Below are 19,454 nucleotides of genomic sequence, written 5' to 3'. Positions count from 1 at the left end.
CACCAATGAGTCCTTTGTAAGTGGGTTAATGGAATGATTTTAAAACACACATTCAGCTCTAGCTATATAAAATAATACAGGATATTTTAATCCTGAGATCCTGGACTTTTCCCCCTGTGAAGCAATAAATATAAACAAATATCTGGGCTTAACATTCCTCTTTACCTCCTGCTTTTTTTCTCTGGTGATTTTTCTCCTTCTTCTTTATGCACAAGGCCTAAAATCACTCAAGATTAGAAAACATAAAAGGCTCATAAATTAAATTCTTAAGATTAAGGAATTCACTTAGAGCCTTTCTTTGCCAGCCAGGAACCCAGCAACTCAGATTAATAAACCTGCTTTCTGAAGTTGTGATAAATGAGGGCCACACAAAATCTGCCAGGTTTTCATCTTGTTGCAGGGTCCACATGAGTGCTGGGATGGAGTCATCAGCCAAAGATTGGCCCATGCACAAAACATTCCAGGAGCCAGGAAAGGTGGCGATGGGACTGAACACAAAGCTCTCTAGTATGTGCAACGATGAGTGTTTTAAATATTAGAACAAATATAAGAGACAATGTTGCTTTCTTATAACAAAAACTCAACCTTATCTCACAAGTTAAAATATTACAGAGAAGAAAAGATACCCGAAAATGCTAGCTTTTTGCACTCTCACATCCTTATGGAGACCCCTTATGAAAATATCCTGGATTGTTCTAGTTTAAATTTTTTTAAAGGATCTGAATATTTGTTCTTAAATAACCTGTTTAAACTAGTATTGGTTCACCTTCAAGTGCCCTCTGGTGTAAACTTATTTTAATCTTCCAGACAATACTTTACCCTGATCAAAGGATTCTTTTTTTGCTCCTTTTGTGTTTGGATTAAGAATTATGATCTGCAAGCATGAGTTGAATTAAATTGAAAGTTTCTTCACTAACAGTAGGAAATCACTAACTCTAAAACATCCTTTTAAAGTCTGGGCATAGAAGATTTAGAGTATGGTTTTCCAGTGTGGCTGAAGGTAGACAGTGGGGGCAATCTGTAGGCAAAAAGGAGGCACCCTGTCTGTAGAGAATTTACAAATATAACACACACTTTATACAAGTAATAATGCTTTAATAATGAAACCGACCAAAAACCAGTCTGCTTCTTATCATGTATATGCCAACAATTGTAACTAATGTTAAGTGATAAAATACTGCTCCTTCCCCACCAAAACTTTGTTCTATAAGTTCTAACAATTGCTGTGGTTACTGTTGGGTTTTAATAATATATATGCAAACTTTAAATTAGCATTTTTACGACTCATCCTTTTATACAGGCATACGTTTTATTGCACTTTACAGATATTCCATTTTTCACAAATTTAAGGTTTGTGGCAACCTTTCATCAAACAAGTCTATTGCTGTCATTTTTCCAGCAGCATGTACTCACTTGTGTCTCTGTGTCACATTTTGGTCATCCTTGCAACGCTTCAAACTTTTTCATTATTATTATATCCTTTATGGTGATCTGTGAACAGTAAGCTTTGATGTAATTATTGTAATTGTTTTGGTGTACCACGAACTGTGCCCATATAAAATGGCAAATTTAATCAATAAGTTTTGTATGTGTGTCATCACTGCTCCACTGATCAGCCATTCCTCCATCTCCCTCCTCCTTCTCAGACCTTCCTATTCCCTCAGACACAAGATTAAAATTAGGCCAATTAGTAACCATACAATGGCTTCTAAGTGTTCAAGTGAAAGGAAGCCTCTCACTATAAATCAAAAGCTAAACTTAATGAAAGACCTAAACCCATGAAAACCCTAGAAGAAAACCTAGGCAATACCATTCAGGCCACAGGCATGGGCAAAGCCTTCATTACTAAAACACCAAAAGCAATGGCAACAAAAGCCAAAATAGACAAATGGGATCTAATTAAACTAAAGAGCTTCTTCACAGCAGAGTGAACAGGCAACCTACAGAATGGCAGAAAATTTTTGCAATCTATCCATCTGACAAAGAGCTAATATCCAGAATCTACAAAGAAGTTAAACAAATTTACAGGAAAAAAACAACCCCATCAAAAAGTGGGCAAAAGATATGAACAGACACTTCTCAAAAGAAGACATTTATGCAGCCAACAAACATATTTTAAAAAGCTCATCATCACTGGTCATTACAGAAATGCAAATCAAAACCACAATGAGATGCCATCTCACGCCAGTTAGAATAGTGATCACTAAAAAGTCAGGAAACAACAGATGCTGGAGAGGATGTGGAGAAATACAAATGCTTTTACGCTGTTGGTGGGAGTGTAAATTAGTTCAATATTGTGGAAGTCAGTGTGGTGATTCCTTAAGGATCTAGAAGTAGAAATACCATTTGACCCAGCAATCCCATTACTGGGTACATACCCAAAGGATTATTAATCATTTTACTATAAAGACACATGTACATGCACACATATGTTTATTGCAGCACTGTTCACAATAGCAAAGACTTGGAACCAACCCAAATGCCCATCAATGATAGACTGGATACAGAAAATGTGACACATATACACCATAGAATACTACAGAGCCATAAAAAGTATGAGTTAAATGTCCTTTGCAGGACATGGATGGAGCTGGAAACCATCATTCTCAGCAAACTAAACCAACTCAGCAAACAGAAAACCAAACACTGTATGTTCTCACTCATAAGTGGGAGTTGAACCATGAGAACACATGGACACAGGCAGGGGAACATCACACACCAGGGCCTGTTGGGGGATGGGGGGACTAGGGTAGGGATAGCATTAGGAGAAATACCTAATGCAGATGATGGGTTGACGGGTGCAGCAAACCACCATGGCACATGTATTCCTATGTAACAAACCTGCACATTCTGCACATGTACCGCAGAAAGTATATAAAGATGCAATGGTAGAGTGTTATTAGAAGCTGGATATAGATAAGTTAAAAATTTATATTGCAAACTTCAGACCACTATTAAAAAAAATTTTAAGAAATGTAATTGCTAGGAAAGGAGATAAAATAAAATCACATAAAGTGCTCAATTAAAAACAGAGAAGGCAGGAAAATACTGGAAGAAAAAGAAACAAGTGCAATTATAAAACAGATATGAACATGGTAGATATTTATACAACTATACCAATAATCACTTTAAATCTTAATTGTTTAAATACACAAGGTAAACAAAAAGGTTGTCAGAGTAGATTGAAAAAACAAGGCCCAAATATATGTTGCCTAGAAGAAACTAAATATTAAAAACTCAAGTGGGATCATGGCAGATGGGAGGCAGGACTAGATTACAGCTCCAGAGAGAGCAGCATACAGAAGCTCACACTGTGAATTTTAGATCCAGAATGACTGCAAGAACAAACCAGCAATCCCAAGAGGACCCACAGACCCTCTGAAGGAAGTGGACTGCTCCTGCAGGACCTGGGAGACACCCCAAATACTGTGAGTGCCCTAACTGCAGAAGTAGGAAAAGGAGACTCTCCTCTCACAGGGCTCTATGCAGACAACCCCCAGTACCAGTCCAGACCCTCACTGGAGAAGCTGAAGTTCTGTTGTGGGAGAAGTTTCTAACTTTACCTGGAGCTGTGTCAGTTTAGAGAGCCAAGTGAAATACAGGGGAGAGGAAGCAGCAGAAAGGCCCTGAGAGCTTGCTTTGTCCCCTAGCAGCCCATTCCTGCCTGGCACCACAGGGATCCACTGGGAGAGTGACCAGAGGAGCAGGGGGTAAAACTCCACAGGAGGAAGAAAATCTCTAGCTGAACTTTGTAACAATCTGAAGGGTGAGAAGCCTCCTGCCCAGAACTTAGGGGAGGGCGCAAATCTGGTGTGCAGACTCCACAGGCAGGAGAAGAACCAAGCCCTTTTCTTTCACAACTGGGAGGTGGGTAGCCCAGGGCAAGTTTTCAAGCCTATCACACCCTCCACCAGGAAACAGACTTGGGTCTATTGGGGGTGGGGGCATGGTGGGAGTGAGATCTTCATTTTACGTGGGAGCTGGGTGAGGTCTGTGACTGCTGGCTTTCCCCCACTTCCCTGACAACCTGCATGACTCAGGAGAGGCGGCCATAATCCTCCTAGGTACACAACTCCAGTGACCTGGAAATCTCATCCCCATCCTCCACATTAGCTGCAGCGAGACCTGCCCAAGGTGAGTCTGAGCTCAAGACATGCCTAGCCCTGCCTGCACTTGATGGTCCTTCCCTATCCACCCTGGAAGCAGAAGACAAACGGCATATAATCTTGGGAGTTCTAGGGCGCTGCCCACTGACAGCCCCTCTCCATACTACTACAGCTGATGCTTTCTGGAAAGTGCCACCTCTTGGCAAGAGGCCAATCAGCACAAAAACAGAGCATTAAACCACCAAAGCTAAGAACCCTCAGAATCCATTGAACACCCCTGCCACCTCCACTGGAACAAGCACTGGTATCCACGACTGAGAGACTCATAGATAGTTCGCATCACAGGGCTCTGTGCAGACAACCTCCAGTACCAGTCCAGAGCCGGGGAGTCTCACTGGGTATCTAAACCCAGAAGAGAGACAGCAATCACTGCAGTTCAGCTGTCAGGAAGCCACAACCATAGGAAAAGGGGGAGGGTACTACATCAAGGGAACACCTGTGGGACAAAAGAATCTGAATAACAGCCTCCAGCCCTAGATCTTCCCTCTGACAGAGGCCACCCAAATGAGAAGGAACCAGAAAACCAACCCTGGTAATACGACAAAACAAGGCTCTTCAGCACCCACAAAAAATCACACTAGTTCACCAGCAATGGATCCAAACCAAGAATAAATCCCTGATTTACCTGAAAAAGAACTCAGGATGTTAGTTATTAAACTAATCAGGGAGGGACCAGAGAAAGGCGAAACCCAATGCCCAGAAATCCAAAAAATGACACAAGAAGTGAAGGGAAAATTATTCAAGGAAGTAGATAGCTTAAAGAAAAAGCAATCAGAAATTCAGGAAACTTTAGACACACTTTCAGAAATGTGAAATGCTCCAGAAAGTCTCAGCAATATAATTGAGCAAGTAGAAGAAAGAAATTCAGAGCTTCAAGACAAGGTCTTCAAATTAACGCAATCCAACAAAGACAAAGAAAAAGAGTAGGAAAATATGAATAACGCCTCCAAGAAGTCTGGGATTATGTTAAACAACCAAACTTAAGAATAGTTGGTGGCCCTGAGGAAGAATAGAATTCTAAAAGCTTGGAAAACATATTTGGGGGAATAATCGAGGAAAATTTCCTTGGCCTTGCTAGAGACCTAGACATCCAAATACAAGAAGCACAAAGAACACCTGGAAAATTCATCACAAAAAGATCTTTGCCTAGGCACATTGTCATCAGGTTATCCAAAGTTAAGAGGAAGAAAAGAAACTTAAGAGCTGTGAGACAGAAGCACCAGATAACCTGTAAAGAAAAACCTATCAGATTAACAGCAGATTTCTCTGGAGAAACCCTACAAGCTAGAAGGGATTCAGCCTCCTCAAACAAAACAGTTATCAGCCAAGAATTTTGTATCCAGCAAAACTAAGCATCATATATGAAGGAAAGATACTGTTGTTTTCAGACACACAAATGCTGAGAGAATTCGCCATTACCAAGCCATCACTACAAGAACTGCTAAAAGGAACTCTCAATCTTGAAATAAATCCTGGAAACCTATCAAAACAGAAACTCTTTAAAGCATAAATCACATAGGACCTATAAAACAAAAATACATGTTAAAAAGCAAAACAAAAAGCAAAAAAATCAAAGTATACAGGCAATAAAGAGCAAGATGAATGTAAGGGTACCTCACACCTCAATACTACATTGAATGTAAATGGCCTAAATGTTCCACTTAAAAGATACAGAACCACAGAATGGATAAGAACTCACCAACCATCTACTGCCTTCAGGAGACTCACCTACCACATACAGACGCACATAAACTTATAGGGGTAGAAAAAGGCATTTCATGCAAATGGACACCAAAAGTGAGCAGGGTAGCTATTCTTATATCAGAGAAAACAAACTTTACAGCAACAGCAGCTAGAAGAGACAAAGAGGGATATTATATAATGGTAAAAGGCCTTGTCCAACAGAAAATATCACAATCCTAAATACATATGCACCTGACACTGGAGCTCCCAAATTTATAAAACAATTACTAATAGACCTAAGACATGAGATAGCAACACAATAATAGTGGAGACTTCAATACTCCACTGACAGCACTACAGGTCATCAACACAGAAAGTCAACAAAGAAACAATGGATTTAAACTATACCTTGGAACAAATAGACCTAACAGATATATACAGAACATTTCATCCAACAACTGCAAAATACATATTCTATTCAATAGCGCATGGAACTTTCTCCAAGATAGACCATATGACAGGCCATAAAATGAGCCTCAACAAATTTAAGAAAGTTGAAATTATATCAAGCACTCTCTCAGAACACAGTAGAATAAAACTGGAAATCAACTCCAAAAGCAACCTTCAGAGCCATGCAAATACATGGAAATTAAATAACCTGTTCCTGAATGAGCACTGGGTCAAAAACAAAATCAAGATGGAAATTTAAAAATTCTTCAAACTGCATGACAATAATGACACAACCTATCAAAACCTCTGGGATAAAGCAAAGGCGGTGCTAAGAGGAAAGTTCATAATGCTAAGCACCTATATCAAACAGATTGAAAGAGCACAAACTGACATTCTAAGGTCACACCTCAAGGAGCTAGAGAAACAAGAACAAACCAAACTCAAACCCAGCAGAAGAAAGGAAGTTTCCACGAAAGATCAGAGCAGAACTACATGAAATTGAAACAAACAAAAAAAAATGATAAATGAAACAAAAAGCTAGTTCTTTAAAAAGATAAATAAAATTGATAGACCATTAGCAAAATCAACCAAGAAAAGAAGAGAGAAAATCCAAATAACCTCACTAAGAAACAAAACAGGAGATATTACAACTGACACCACTGAAATACAAAAGATCATTCAAGGCTACTATGACACATTTACACACATAGCTAGAAAACCTAGAAGAGATGGACAAATTATTGTAAAGATACAACCCTTCTAGCTTAAATCAGTAAGAATAAGATACCCTGAACAGACCAATAACAAGCAGTGATATTGAAATGGTAATTTAAAAATTACCAACAAAAAAAGTCCAGGACCAGACGGATTCACAGCAGAATTCTACCAGGCATCCAAAAAAGAATTGTTACCAATCCTTTTGACACAATTACACAAGATAGAGAAAGAAGAACTCCTCCTTAATTCATCTTATGAAGCCAGCATCATCCTAATGCCAAAATCAGAAAAGCACATAACCAAAAAAGAAAACTACAGACGGATATCTTTGAAGAATATTGATGCTAAAATCCTTAACAGAATACTAGCTAACCGAATCCAACAACATACCAAAAAGATAACCCACCATGATCAAGTGGGTTTCATACCAGGCATGCAGGGATGGTTTAACATATGCAAGTCAATAAATACACCACATAAACAGAATTAAAAACAAAAATCACACATTCATCTCAATAGATGCAGAAAAAGCATTCGACAAAATCCAGCATTGCTTTATGATTAAAACTCTCAGCAAAATCAGCATACAAGGGACATACCTTAATGTAATAAAAGCCATCTATGACAGACCCACAGCCAACATGATACTGAATGGGGAAAAGTTGAAAGCATTCGCTCTAAGAACTGGAACAACACAAGGATGCCCACTCTCACCACCACTCCTCAACATAGTACTGGAAGTCCTAGTCAGAGCAATCAGACAAAAATAAATAAATGGCATCCAAATCAGTAAAGAGAAAGTCAAACTGTCACTGTTTGCTGATGATATCGTTTACCTTGAAAACCCTAAGAACTCCTCCAGAAATCTCCTAGAACTGATCAAAGAATTCAGCAAAGTTTCCACATACAAGATTAATGTACAAAAATCAGTAGCTCTTCTATACACCGACAGCAACCAAGCAGATTATCAAATAAATAACTCAACCCCTTTTACAATAGCTGCAAAAAAAGAAAATACTTAGGAATATACCTAACCAAGGAATCAAAAGACCTCTCTACAAGGAAAACTACAAAACACTGTTGAAAGAAATCATAGATGACACAAACAAATGGAAACACATCCCATGCTCATGGGATGGATAGAATCAATATTGTGAAAATGACCATACTGCCAAAAGCCAGCTACACATTCAACATAATCTCCATCAAAATACCACCATCATTCTTCACAGAATTAGAAAAACAATTCTAAAATTCATATGGAACCAAAAAGAGCCCACATAGCCAAAGCAAGACTAAGCAAAAAGAGCAAATCTGGAGGCATCACACTACCTAATTTCAAACTATACTATAAGGCCATAGTCACCCAAACAGCATCGTACTGGTATAAAAATAGGCACATAGACCAGTGAAACAGGATAGAGAACCCAGAAAGAAACCCAAATACTTATAGCCAACTAATCTTCAACAAAGCAAACAAAAACATCAAGTGGGAAAGGACACGCTTTTCAACAAATGATGCTGGATAATTGGCTAGCCACATGGAGGAGAATGAAACTGGATCCTCATCTCTCACCTTATACAAAAATCAACTCAAGATGGATTAAGGACTTAAACCTAAAACCTGAAACTATAAAAATTCTAGATTATAACATTGGAAAAACCCTTCTAGACATTGGCTTAGGCAAGGATTTCATGACCAAGAACCCAAAAGCAAATGTAATAAAAAACAAAGATAAATAGCTAGGACCTAATTAAAGTAAAGAGCTTTTGCATGGCAAAAGGAACTGTCAGCAGAGTAAACAGACAACCCACAGAGGGGGAGAAAATCTTCACAATCTATACATCTGACAAAGGACTAATATCCAAAGTCTACAACTAACTCAAACAAATCAGTAAGAAAAAAACAATCCCATCAAAAAGTGGGCTAAGGACATAAATAGACAATTCTCAAGAGAAGATATACCAATGGCCAACAAACACATTTAAAAATGCTCAACATCACTAATGATCAGGAAAACGCAAACCAAAACCACAATGTGATATCATCTTACTTCTGCAAGAATGGCCATAATCAAAAACTCAAAACCAGTAGATGTTGGCATGGATGCAGTGAACAGGGAACACTTCTACACTGCTGGTGGAAATGTAAACTAGTATAGCCACCATGGAAAACAGTGTGGAGATTCCTTAAAGAATTTAAAGTAGAACTACCATTTGACCCAGCAATCCCACTACTGGGTATCTAGCCAGAGGAAAGGAAATAATTATTGGAAAAAGATACTTGCACACGCATGTTTACAGTGGCACAACCCACAATAGCAAAATTGTGGAACCAACCCAAATACCCATAAATCAACGAGTAGATAAAGAAAGTGTGGTGTGTGTGTAGATAGATAGATAGATAGATAGATAGATAGATAGATAGATAGATGACGGAATACTATGCAGCCATAAAAAGGGATAAATAACAGCACTTGCAGTAACTTGGATGAGACTGGAGACTATTATTCTAAATGAGGTAACTCAGGAATGGAAAACCAAACATCGTATGTTCTCACCAACACGTGGGAGCTAAGCTATGAGGACACAAAGGCATAACAATGACACAGTGGACTTTGGGGACTTGGGGGGAAGAGTGGGAGGGGGACTAGGGATAAAAGTCTACAAATATGGTGCAGTGTATACTGCTCAGATGATGGATGCACCAAAATCTCACAAATCACCACTTAAGAACTTACTCATGTAACCAAATACCACCTGTACTCCTATAACTTATGGAAAAATAAAAATAAATAAAAGTTCAAATATGTTAAAAGTAAACGGATAGAGATAGAGCACATGCCATTCTAATGCTGACCAAAAGGAAGCTGGAATAGCTATATTAATTTTAGACAAATTGAACTTCAGGAAAAATAAATAAAGGCATTACATAAGGTAGACAAGTATCCACAAAGACCTAATATCCACAAAGGCCGGGCGCGGTGGCTCACGCCTGTAATCCCAGCACTTTGGGAGGCCGAGGCGGGCGGATCACAAGGTCAGGAGATCCAGACCACTGTGAAACCCCATATCTACTAAAAACACAAAAAATTAGCCAGGCGCAGTGGCAGGTGCCTGTAGTCCCAGCTGCTCAGGAGGCTGAGGCAGGAGAATGGCGTGAACCCAGGAGGCGGAGCTTGCAGTGAGCAGAGATCGTGCCACTGCACTCCAGCCTGGGCAACACAGCGAGACTCTGTCTCAAATAATAATAATAATAATCCTTAACATGTATGCACATCTTCTAAACCTCACATGGAATGCTAACCAAGACAGAACATATTATGGATCAAAAAAACACATTAACAAATTTAAAAGAATAGAAATCATACTAAGTATGTTTTCAGATCACAGCAGAAGTAAACTATAGATCAAAATCAGAAAGACAACTGGAAAATAGAAAAAAAATGAAGATTAAAGAACAACACTTCTAAATGACACATGGCTCAAAGTAGAAGTCTCAAGAGAAATTGAAAATATTCTGAACAAAAATGAAAATATAGCATCAAAATTTGTGGTATTCAGTAAAGTAGATCTAAAGGAAAATGATGGCATTAAATGCATATGTTAGAAAAGCAGAAAGCCATAAAATCAATAGTCTAAGCTTTCACCATAAAAAACTAGAGAAAAAGAACAATTTGGAAGCCTGTAGTAAAGAAAAGAAACATAATAAAAATCAGAACATAAATCAATAAAGTTTTAAACAGCAAACAATAGAGAAAAATCAATGAAATCAAAAGCAGCTCTTTGAAAAGCTCAATAAAATTTATAAACTGCTAGTTAGGCTAACCAAGAAAAATAGAAGACACAAATTACTAATATCAGAAATGAAAGTGAGGTCATCGCTACTGATCACACGGACATTAAAAGGATAATAAAGAAATAGTACAAACAACTCTCTGCCCACAAATTAGACAAAATGAACCAATTCTCCAAAGACAGAACTACCAAAAGTCACAAAAGGAAAAGCAGATACTCTGAAAAGGACCGTATCTACCAATGAATCAATAATTAACAACCACCAGAACAAAAGCACCAGGCTCAAATGGTTTCACTGGTGAATTCTACCAAAAATTTAAGGAAAAAATGATACAATTTCCACTCTCTCTTACAGAAAATAGAAACAATTCCTAACTAATTCTATGAGCCCAGCATTACCCTAACACCAGAAGCAGTAAGAATATTACAAGAAAGGAAAACTATAGATCAATCTCTGTCATGAACATAAATGTAAAAATCCTCAACATATTAGCAAATCAAATACAACAATATATAAAAATAATTATACATCATGACCAAGTGAGATTTATTCTAGCTAGTCAAGACTGTTTTAATATTTAAAAACCAATTAATATAATTCACCACATCAACAGGTTAAGAAAGAAAAAAAGCAATATTACATTACTTGGTACAGAAAAGGCAGTTGACAAAATCCAATATCTGTATATAGTAAAAATTATCAGCAAACTAGGAATGCAAGGAAAGTTCTTCAACTTGATAAAGAACAGCTACAATACACCTCCTGACTCGATAGTGAGAAACCAGTAACTCTAAGATCATGAACAAGGCAAAGACGTCCCCTCTCAACATTCCTAGTTAACATCATACTGGAAGTCCTAATTAAATAAATAAGACAAGAAAAGGAAATAAAAAGTATACAGATTGGGAAGGACAAAATTGTATTTATTCACAATTCTCTCTGCAAAATCCCAAAGGATAGGGGAAAAAGTTCCTGGTGAGTATAGCAAGGTCACTACAGAAGAATAAAAGGTTAATATACCAAAGTCAATTGCTTTTCTATATACCAAAAATGACCAATTTGTATTTGAAATGAGAAAAAATACATTTGCAATGGCACCCCAAAAATGAAATACTCAGGTATAAAATCTCAGAAAATAATGTATAAGATCTATAAGAGGAAAACTATAAAACTGATAAAGAAATAAAACAAAATCTAAATAAATGAAGTGATATTCCATGTTCAAGGATAGGGAGACTCAATATTGTTAAGATGTCAGTTCTTCCCAACTTGGCCTATAAATTCAAAGCAATCCAAACCTAAGTCCCAGCACACTATTTTATAAATTACCTGATTCTAAAGTTTATCCATTTAAGCTTTAAAGCTAGAATAATCAACAGAATACTATAAAGTAAGCTTGGAGGACACATAATAGGCAATTTCAAAACTTACTATAAAGGCACAGTAATCAAGGCAATGTGGTATTAGCAAAAGAATAGACATATATTACTAGATAAATGGAACAGAATACTGAGCTCAGAAATAGACCCAAACAAATATAATCAACTGCTCTTTGACATAGAAGCAATGGCAATTCAATGGAGAAAGACAGTCTTTTCAACAAATGCCATGGGAATATTTGGATGTTTATATGCAAAAATAAGAAAAATAACTTAGACATAGACCTTATACCTTTAACAAAAATTAACTCAAAACAGACCATAAACTAAAATATAAAAAGCAAAATTATAAAATTTCTAGAAGAAAACGTAGGAGAAAATTTAGGTGACCTTGAGTTTGACAACAAATTTTTAGATACAACACCAAAGTATAATCTATGAAAGAAAAAACTGGTAAGTTGGATTTTACGAAAAAGTTCATTCCTTACCCAAATGACCGCCCAAGCACTGGGCTCAGCCAAGTTCATCAGCTCGGGTGTCAATATTGTTTAAGAGAATTTGTTGCATTTGGGAGATTAAGAAGGAAGAGATCCAGGATCCCTGTCAATGTAGTATCAAAGAAACAGGTGATCCCAGCAATAATCTAATACAATTTGGTGTGAGTAATCTTTCACTTGGACACAAAAAATTTTACCCACTTAATCATATGAATAAATGCCTGTCTCTCATCCTCTTTAAGTATGCATTACTATCTATTTCACTAGGGTATTTTGTGACTTAATACTATGCACTGATTTGAGCCTTAACAGGGGAAAGAGCTAAACAAAATTCTTTATGTATATATTTGTACTATGGAGAATACAGAATCATGATAAATATGCAATAACAGTATAAAACAAAAAGAGCTTTAGGACAGACAGATGAAGGAGGTGATGTGAAGAACAGAGACACAGACATTGTATAAACCATGGCTAAAGAGATAACTAGGGCAGATACCTAGGAAAGAAAAACCAGTTAGATCAGTTGTAAATCAAATATATTTAACTATTGATATCTTAGTGTGGTGAGGGGAAAATGACCTTATATTTTGATTAGACATGGATACATATGAATATTCAAACCAAGACTTGTAGCAGGTATTGTGCTAGATATTCTCCATTGCCTCTTTAGATAACACCTTCTACCTTGTGTCCAATCTGCCCCAGCAGTCTGGCCTTTACGGTCTACCTTAAGAGATCCCTTCACTCTGGCATCCCAGGAAGGCCAAGTGGCAGGAAAGCAGAAGGCAGGAGGAAAGTGAAGCAAGAGTATTTATCTTCTAAACTCCCTCCCTTCTGTGCTGTGGTGGATGATGGCTCGGTTCCTTCCCCAAGTTCCTAGTAGATAGTCTCTCCCCAGCTGCCTTCAACTCTTGCACCACCCGTCATTAGCTTTTCTTGACCTTGTCCACATCTTTGAAACCGTTCCTTAGTTTATTTCTCTTCATCTGTTACCTGCCTAAATTCTTACTGAAAAAAGCATAAAACATGTACACACAAAGAGAATATAAAATGTATTAATTTCCTGATAAGGGCTTTTCAGTTGTAATGCAAGAGCTCTTACTTATGGGAAAAGTAGTGTAAATAGGATGCACCTGCTCTGTGGAGCCTACTCTGAACCCCAGAAGTTAGTTAGGCCTTCTTTGTTCTCCTTGCCCTTTACACATAGCACATCATTATTGTGGGATTGTGGTGGGCCTGAAAGACCTTAGACAAGGGGACTCCTTTTGGGAAGTGTTTCATGAGGTGAGGGATCTGAGAAATAAAGGAATCCCTAAAGTTCTGGCAGTTGGAGTTATATGAACTCAGTCACCTGTAGTTGGCTTCCACAGTTGTGCACAACCAAGAGAGAGCAAGAAATGCACAATTCAGTGAGGCCCCTCTTACCTTCAATGGATCCATCTCCTCAGTCAGACAGTGAGAGCAAGATACACATCTGTAGATCTCCTACTCTAGTTGAGAATACACAATAAGAACACAGTGTTTATTAATGAGCTCAGAACTGCCTTCTTCCAAGTGGTAGTCCCTGACAAAGACAAGTACAAGCTGTTTAAAAGAACATCGTTTAATATCTAAACATCTAGGTTATGATAACCCCAACACTACATACCTTGAGATGTTATATGTATATTTCTTTTGTTCCAGTGCCAAAACCAAACTATCTTGAGAGAGGATTTACTTTTTTAAAGAATTCTCATGTCAAAGCAAGCAGGAGTGGTTTTTTAACATCTAAATTGAAATAAGAACTGCATGTCTGTCTGCATAGTTTAAGTGAGTCTCCAATCCCTGAAGTCAGAACATTAAATTCAGGGTTTTTCATACAAATAGCAAACAGAAGTTCACCCAGATAACCTCCAAAGCTACCAGCTAATAGGACATAACTGGCACTAACTCCTTTGTCACATATATGTATTTGGTGTTCTCTGCTCTCCTCTCAATCACTAACTCCTGGCTCTTTGCGTGATTTTTGGGCATGTCCCTCCATCACAGCCTCTGCTGCTATGTCAGGTCTACCATTATAGACCTTGGAGCCCATGGTTCCTGTTCTCACTTCCTTGACTCCTTTCATCTTTCCACCCAAGAATAATTTTTCTCCAATACAATATCTTTATATCATCATCCTGTTCACCACGTTCAAATGACTGAATGTACTCAGACCTGTTTTCTCATCTGTAAAAATGATACTAGAATGGGGCTGAAAAAAATCAAAGGTCTCTTTTATCTCTGATCTCATTATCCCTCCACTGAACTCATTTGATCTCATGTAACAATCTTTTTTGTGGTTGGCCCCTTGGTGTCAGCCACTCTTCACACATTCAACTAACAAAATTTACTGAGTGCCTACAGTGGAAGAATACAGTGCTAGGTTCTAGAAATTTAAAAAAAATTCCTACCTTTCACATGCAATAGCAGTTATCATTTCTGAGCACTTCTACATGGGGTATTTCAGGAGGGCTCATTGTATCCTCACAATAACCTTATGACAGAAGCATTATTGATAACTCCACTTTATAGATGAGAAAACTGAAACACAGAGGTCAATACGTGGCCCAAGCCACATAACTAGTAAGTGACTGAGCCCAGTGTCATTGGTTCTAAATGACTGTGCCTCAAATAATTACAGTGAAAAGTTCTTAAAGACATTAATAAAATACTGAACAGGAAGATCTTAGCTTTGCTGCAGTTTCTAGGATGAAGGACTACTTGAGCTCCAAGAAGCTTTCCACCCCTACCCCATGCCGATGCCATGCCCCATCTGGAACACTCATCACATAGTCTCAGCCAAGTCACTTCCATCTCAAGCATTGTGCAAAAGACCAACACTCACCTTGAAAAAAGCCATCTTCAATGAATAGACTGCCATCTGTGCTTTATTATTTTGTACATAAGATTGTTACTTTGTACATATACTACATTTGACATAACTTTTTTAACTTGTTCTTATGCCATGCTTAATCTCCCCAACCCATCTATCAAGAGCACCTCCAGCCAAGCCTGGCACAGTGCTTATCAAATAGCAAGCAAAGCTTGTTAATAAATCAAGTAGTTCACTTTATCCAGGGAGTCAAATCCAAACCCTCCAGACAAGTTTGATGACATTCACTCACCTTGACCTGGCAGAGCCTCCCCCATCAATCCACCAGGGCTGAGTTGACAACAATTCTCCTCCAATCAGTTCTCCACACTCCTATCCCTGTGACTTTTATCTTGTACTAAATGATCTTATAAACACTGAGCCTCCAAAGCAGTGAAAGAACTTTTATTTTCTCATGGTTTCCATCGCCTAGCTTCTTCTATTGTATCGTAAATCCAAAACTGCCATAAAAGTTAGAAGCTTCAGAAGTATCTTTTATAGAAATCTGGATTGTAGTCAAACATCTACCCTCAGTGTTCTCTTTCCAGTGTGGCATTTCCTCCCTACCACCTAACACAAGTATACACATTATGCTAGGAAGACCTGCAGACCTAAGCAGGTTTGAGCTATTTTTCCATCACTCATCATTACAAATGTATTTGTGTTTTCATTGTGGGGTATTCTTAAACCCTGCTGCTGGTGATGCCTTCTGTAAACAGTAATTCTCAAGTGCCTTATTGTGAATGCAATGAGTCATCTCCAGTGCAGAGAAGTGGCTTTATTTAGGACTGGTCAGAGGGGGATGGGCATCATTATATTCAGTTTGATAGAGGATCTGCAGAATTCTGTTTCATTGCCCTGAACAGCAGGTCCAGTTTCTTTTTCTTTCTCCTGATAGAAGAACTGTATGTCTAAATATTCAACAAATAACCCCAAATTGATATTTTACCTAAATTGTTTCTTAATTAGTTCAAATTAAGTACATTTTGCAAATCCTCCCTCAGTCTAGTCCATGTGGTCCAAGGACTGTCTGACATAGGAGGCATTAAATGTTTAGTTAATATTTGCTGAACAATTTTAAAAAAGAAAAAAAAATAGAAACAAAGGAAAGGAGGTAAAATTGATAACTGCGGGTGAAAAGAAGTCAAGGTCAAAGCCTGCATCTCTGTCCGGTTCATGAACTATCGGGCCTTCCAGTGTTAAAACTATTCTGTGACCCCCTGGAGCCAATCAGCCCCCTCAAATTTATACTATTAGGAGAACCTTTTGAAAGAAAGCAACCAGCTTACAGCAACTCATCCCCACTGCTGGAAAAATACAAGTCAACATTTTGACCTCTGATGGTAGAGCCGCAAAAGTAATGTATCAGATATCTACTTCCATAATAGTACTGCATAACAAAGAGCCACAAAAACCTCAGTAGCATTCAGCAATAAGCATGTATTGTTTATGCCTGGGTCAGCTGACGGCTGGCTAGATGACTCTGCTAATCTTGGCCAGACTTGTTCACGTCTGCAGTCAGCCAGCAGGTAGCTGGTATCAGCTGGCCTTGGCTGGGGCAACTGGGATTCCTCTGCCCTATTCCACATGTCTCTCATCTTCCAGCAGGCTATGCAGATATATTGTCATGGCAATGGAAGAGAAGCTTGCCACTAGAAATACACAATGGCTCTTGAGGTCTAAGCTCGGAGCTGGTATGCCCTCATCTCTACCTGATTCTAGTAGCCAAAGCAAGCCACACAGCGGAGCCCAGGGACAGAATTGTTAATATGTCCTGCCCTTGGAGTTCGAGACCAGCCTGACCAAGTAGAGATGGCACCCCATCTCTACTAAAAATACAAAAATTAGCCAGGTGTGGTAGCACACACCTGTAGTCCCAGCTACTCAGGAGGCTGAGGCAGGAGAATTGCTTGAACCCAGGAGGTGGAGGTTGCAGTGAGCCAGGATCGTGCCATTGCACTCCAGCCTGGGCGACAGAGAGAGACTCTGTCTAAAAAAAAAAAAAAAAAAAAAAAGTCCTGCCCTCAGTGGAAAAGTTAAATGGCAAAGGAAGTGGTACAGGGAGAGATGGAGAATTAAGGCCAGTGATGCAGTCTACCCCAAGTATATTTACATAAAAATAAAAAGCACAGTATTATGAATTGCAAAGATGGAACCCACGCATATTTATATATACTGAAGTAACCAAACTAAGACAGTGCTTATTTTTTTCTAATAAATATCTAGCTCAGACATTATTGTTTGAACTCAGTCTTATTGTCATTATAATTAGTTAACTATTAGCTTGAGGTAAAAAAAAAAATCATGCTGTGAATGAATTGATTTCTTTCTTCTATGGGTATTCTTTAGACAAGTGGTCTGGTAAAACATTTTTATGAGCTATAAAAGCTTTGAATGTTTATATAAATCTATGACAACGTTCCTTTTTTCCAATTTTTAGAGAGGATAATTGAAATATCCTATCTGATATAACAAGGATTATGAACAGATTAAAAAATTATTCAGTATTTTAAATTTAATACTCATTTAACAGGTTTGACAAAATGAAAAGTATGACATTCTGATTCCTAGATTTGTATTCCTCATCTGAATCAATTATGTAAGTTTATATTTTAGAAATACCAACTTCTTTACATCAAGGCCAAGACTAAATAACTCTGCGGTATCAGAAGAAGCGTCACACTGAAAGAATGTTGAAATGAAATTACATTTCATCTCTACAAAAATCAGAATCTCTATTTCTGGGTTCAGTGCATTTGACAGTTTAACTACCTACATTGTTTTTATCATATAAAAAAGGAGAGTGTTTTAATTTCACATCCCTTAACCTTCTAGCAATGAAATAGTTTCAGAGAATATAATGAATATAAAAGGGGTCAGTGTTCAAATTATATTCATTTATAGCTAATTGGAAAGTTTCTTTTGTTGCTGAAGACCAGGACCTTTTTACCTGTCTATCTACTAGTGACTATCACTCTAATGCCTTAATCTTCAAGTGGACATTCTCTTCATTCAATGCAATTATGGTAACCTGAAAGGTAATGTAGTCTCATAAGAGATATGCCATTATTACATAGATTTATGGGCAGAACCACATCCATAAAATTTAGATAATTGCTTGTGTACCACCAGCCTATTTTGCCTGTTAATATAAATAATATTTTCAACATTAGCTACCAAGAGGACAAATTTCTCATAACTGACTTTTTGCTCAATTCTGTCAGATAATCTCTGCCGCAATATGATGAAGAATATACTGTGAAGAATTTCTGACAAGCTTCGTTTTTCTAGGGTGTTTTGCTGAAGAGGCCCAATCTGTTGTTTATTTGGGGCTGCTACTGCATTAAATTGATTTAGGGACACGATTTTCCATTCTATCTTCCATGCTCTGTTAATTTATGTCACATTTATTAAAACTCATGGTTTTGCATGTATGTTTCAATTTGTGGTAGCAAACTAATGAAACACGTTTCTCCCCTTTTTTTGTAAAATGGTGTTTAACAACTGCTACTCCCATTAATGTATTGCCACCTCATAAGTAAACTCAACATGAAGAGATCTGCACAATATTCTGATTAAGGAATTCTACCTGGGGCACAGAATATATGTGAAATACTTTTTCAAATAAAAACTTGGAGGAAGTAAATGGAGCAAATGCATAAAAGAAGAACATATGTTTTATGTTACCAAATTATGCATCACTATTTTGAATAGCTAACCAAAGTTTGTTACAGATACTAAAGCTTCATTTACATTTTAGTCCATTTGCAGCTTGTCGTTGTTTAAAATTCCTCAGGCAGGGGTGTGAGTGGAGGAAGTGACTTCTCTAGTGAGCTGAACTCTAATGTCTGTTTCTGGGAGATACTG

At 37.8% G+C, this 19,454-nt stretch overlaps 1 protein-coding gene across 9 annotated transcripts in view; it reads right to left on the bottom strand.

Moving 5' to 3' along the window:
* Positions 1-19,454, bottom strand: part of LOC105474850 (glutamate metabotropic receptor 8) — an 808,970-nt gene that overhangs the window by 728,833 nt on the left and 60,683 nt on the right. Inside the window, exon 1 of one of the 9 annotated variants that reach the window (XM_071094552.1) lies at positions 14,120-14,168. The exons of the other annotated variants lie outside the window; for them this stretch is intronic. Within the exon in view, the coding sequence (XP_070950653.1) occupies positions 14,120-14,134 (15 nt within the window). The 5' untranslated portion in view covers positions 14,135-14,168. Of the gene's footprint in view, positions 1-14,119; positions 14,169-19,454 lie in introns of those variants that run through there. 9 annotated transcript variants of the gene reach the window in all.

The sequence above is a fragment of the Macaca nemestrina genome, chromosome 4 (assembly GCF_043159975.1).
Source record: "Macaca nemestrina isolate mMacNem1 chromosome 4, mMacNem.hap1, whole genome shotgun sequence".
Taxonomy (NCBI): domain Eukaryota; kingdom Metazoa; phylum Chordata; class Mammalia; order Primates; family Cercopithecidae; genus Macaca; species Macaca nemestrina.
The sequence above is the reverse complement of the archived record's forward strand: the minus strand, read 5'-3'. Positions and strand labels throughout refer to the sequence as shown.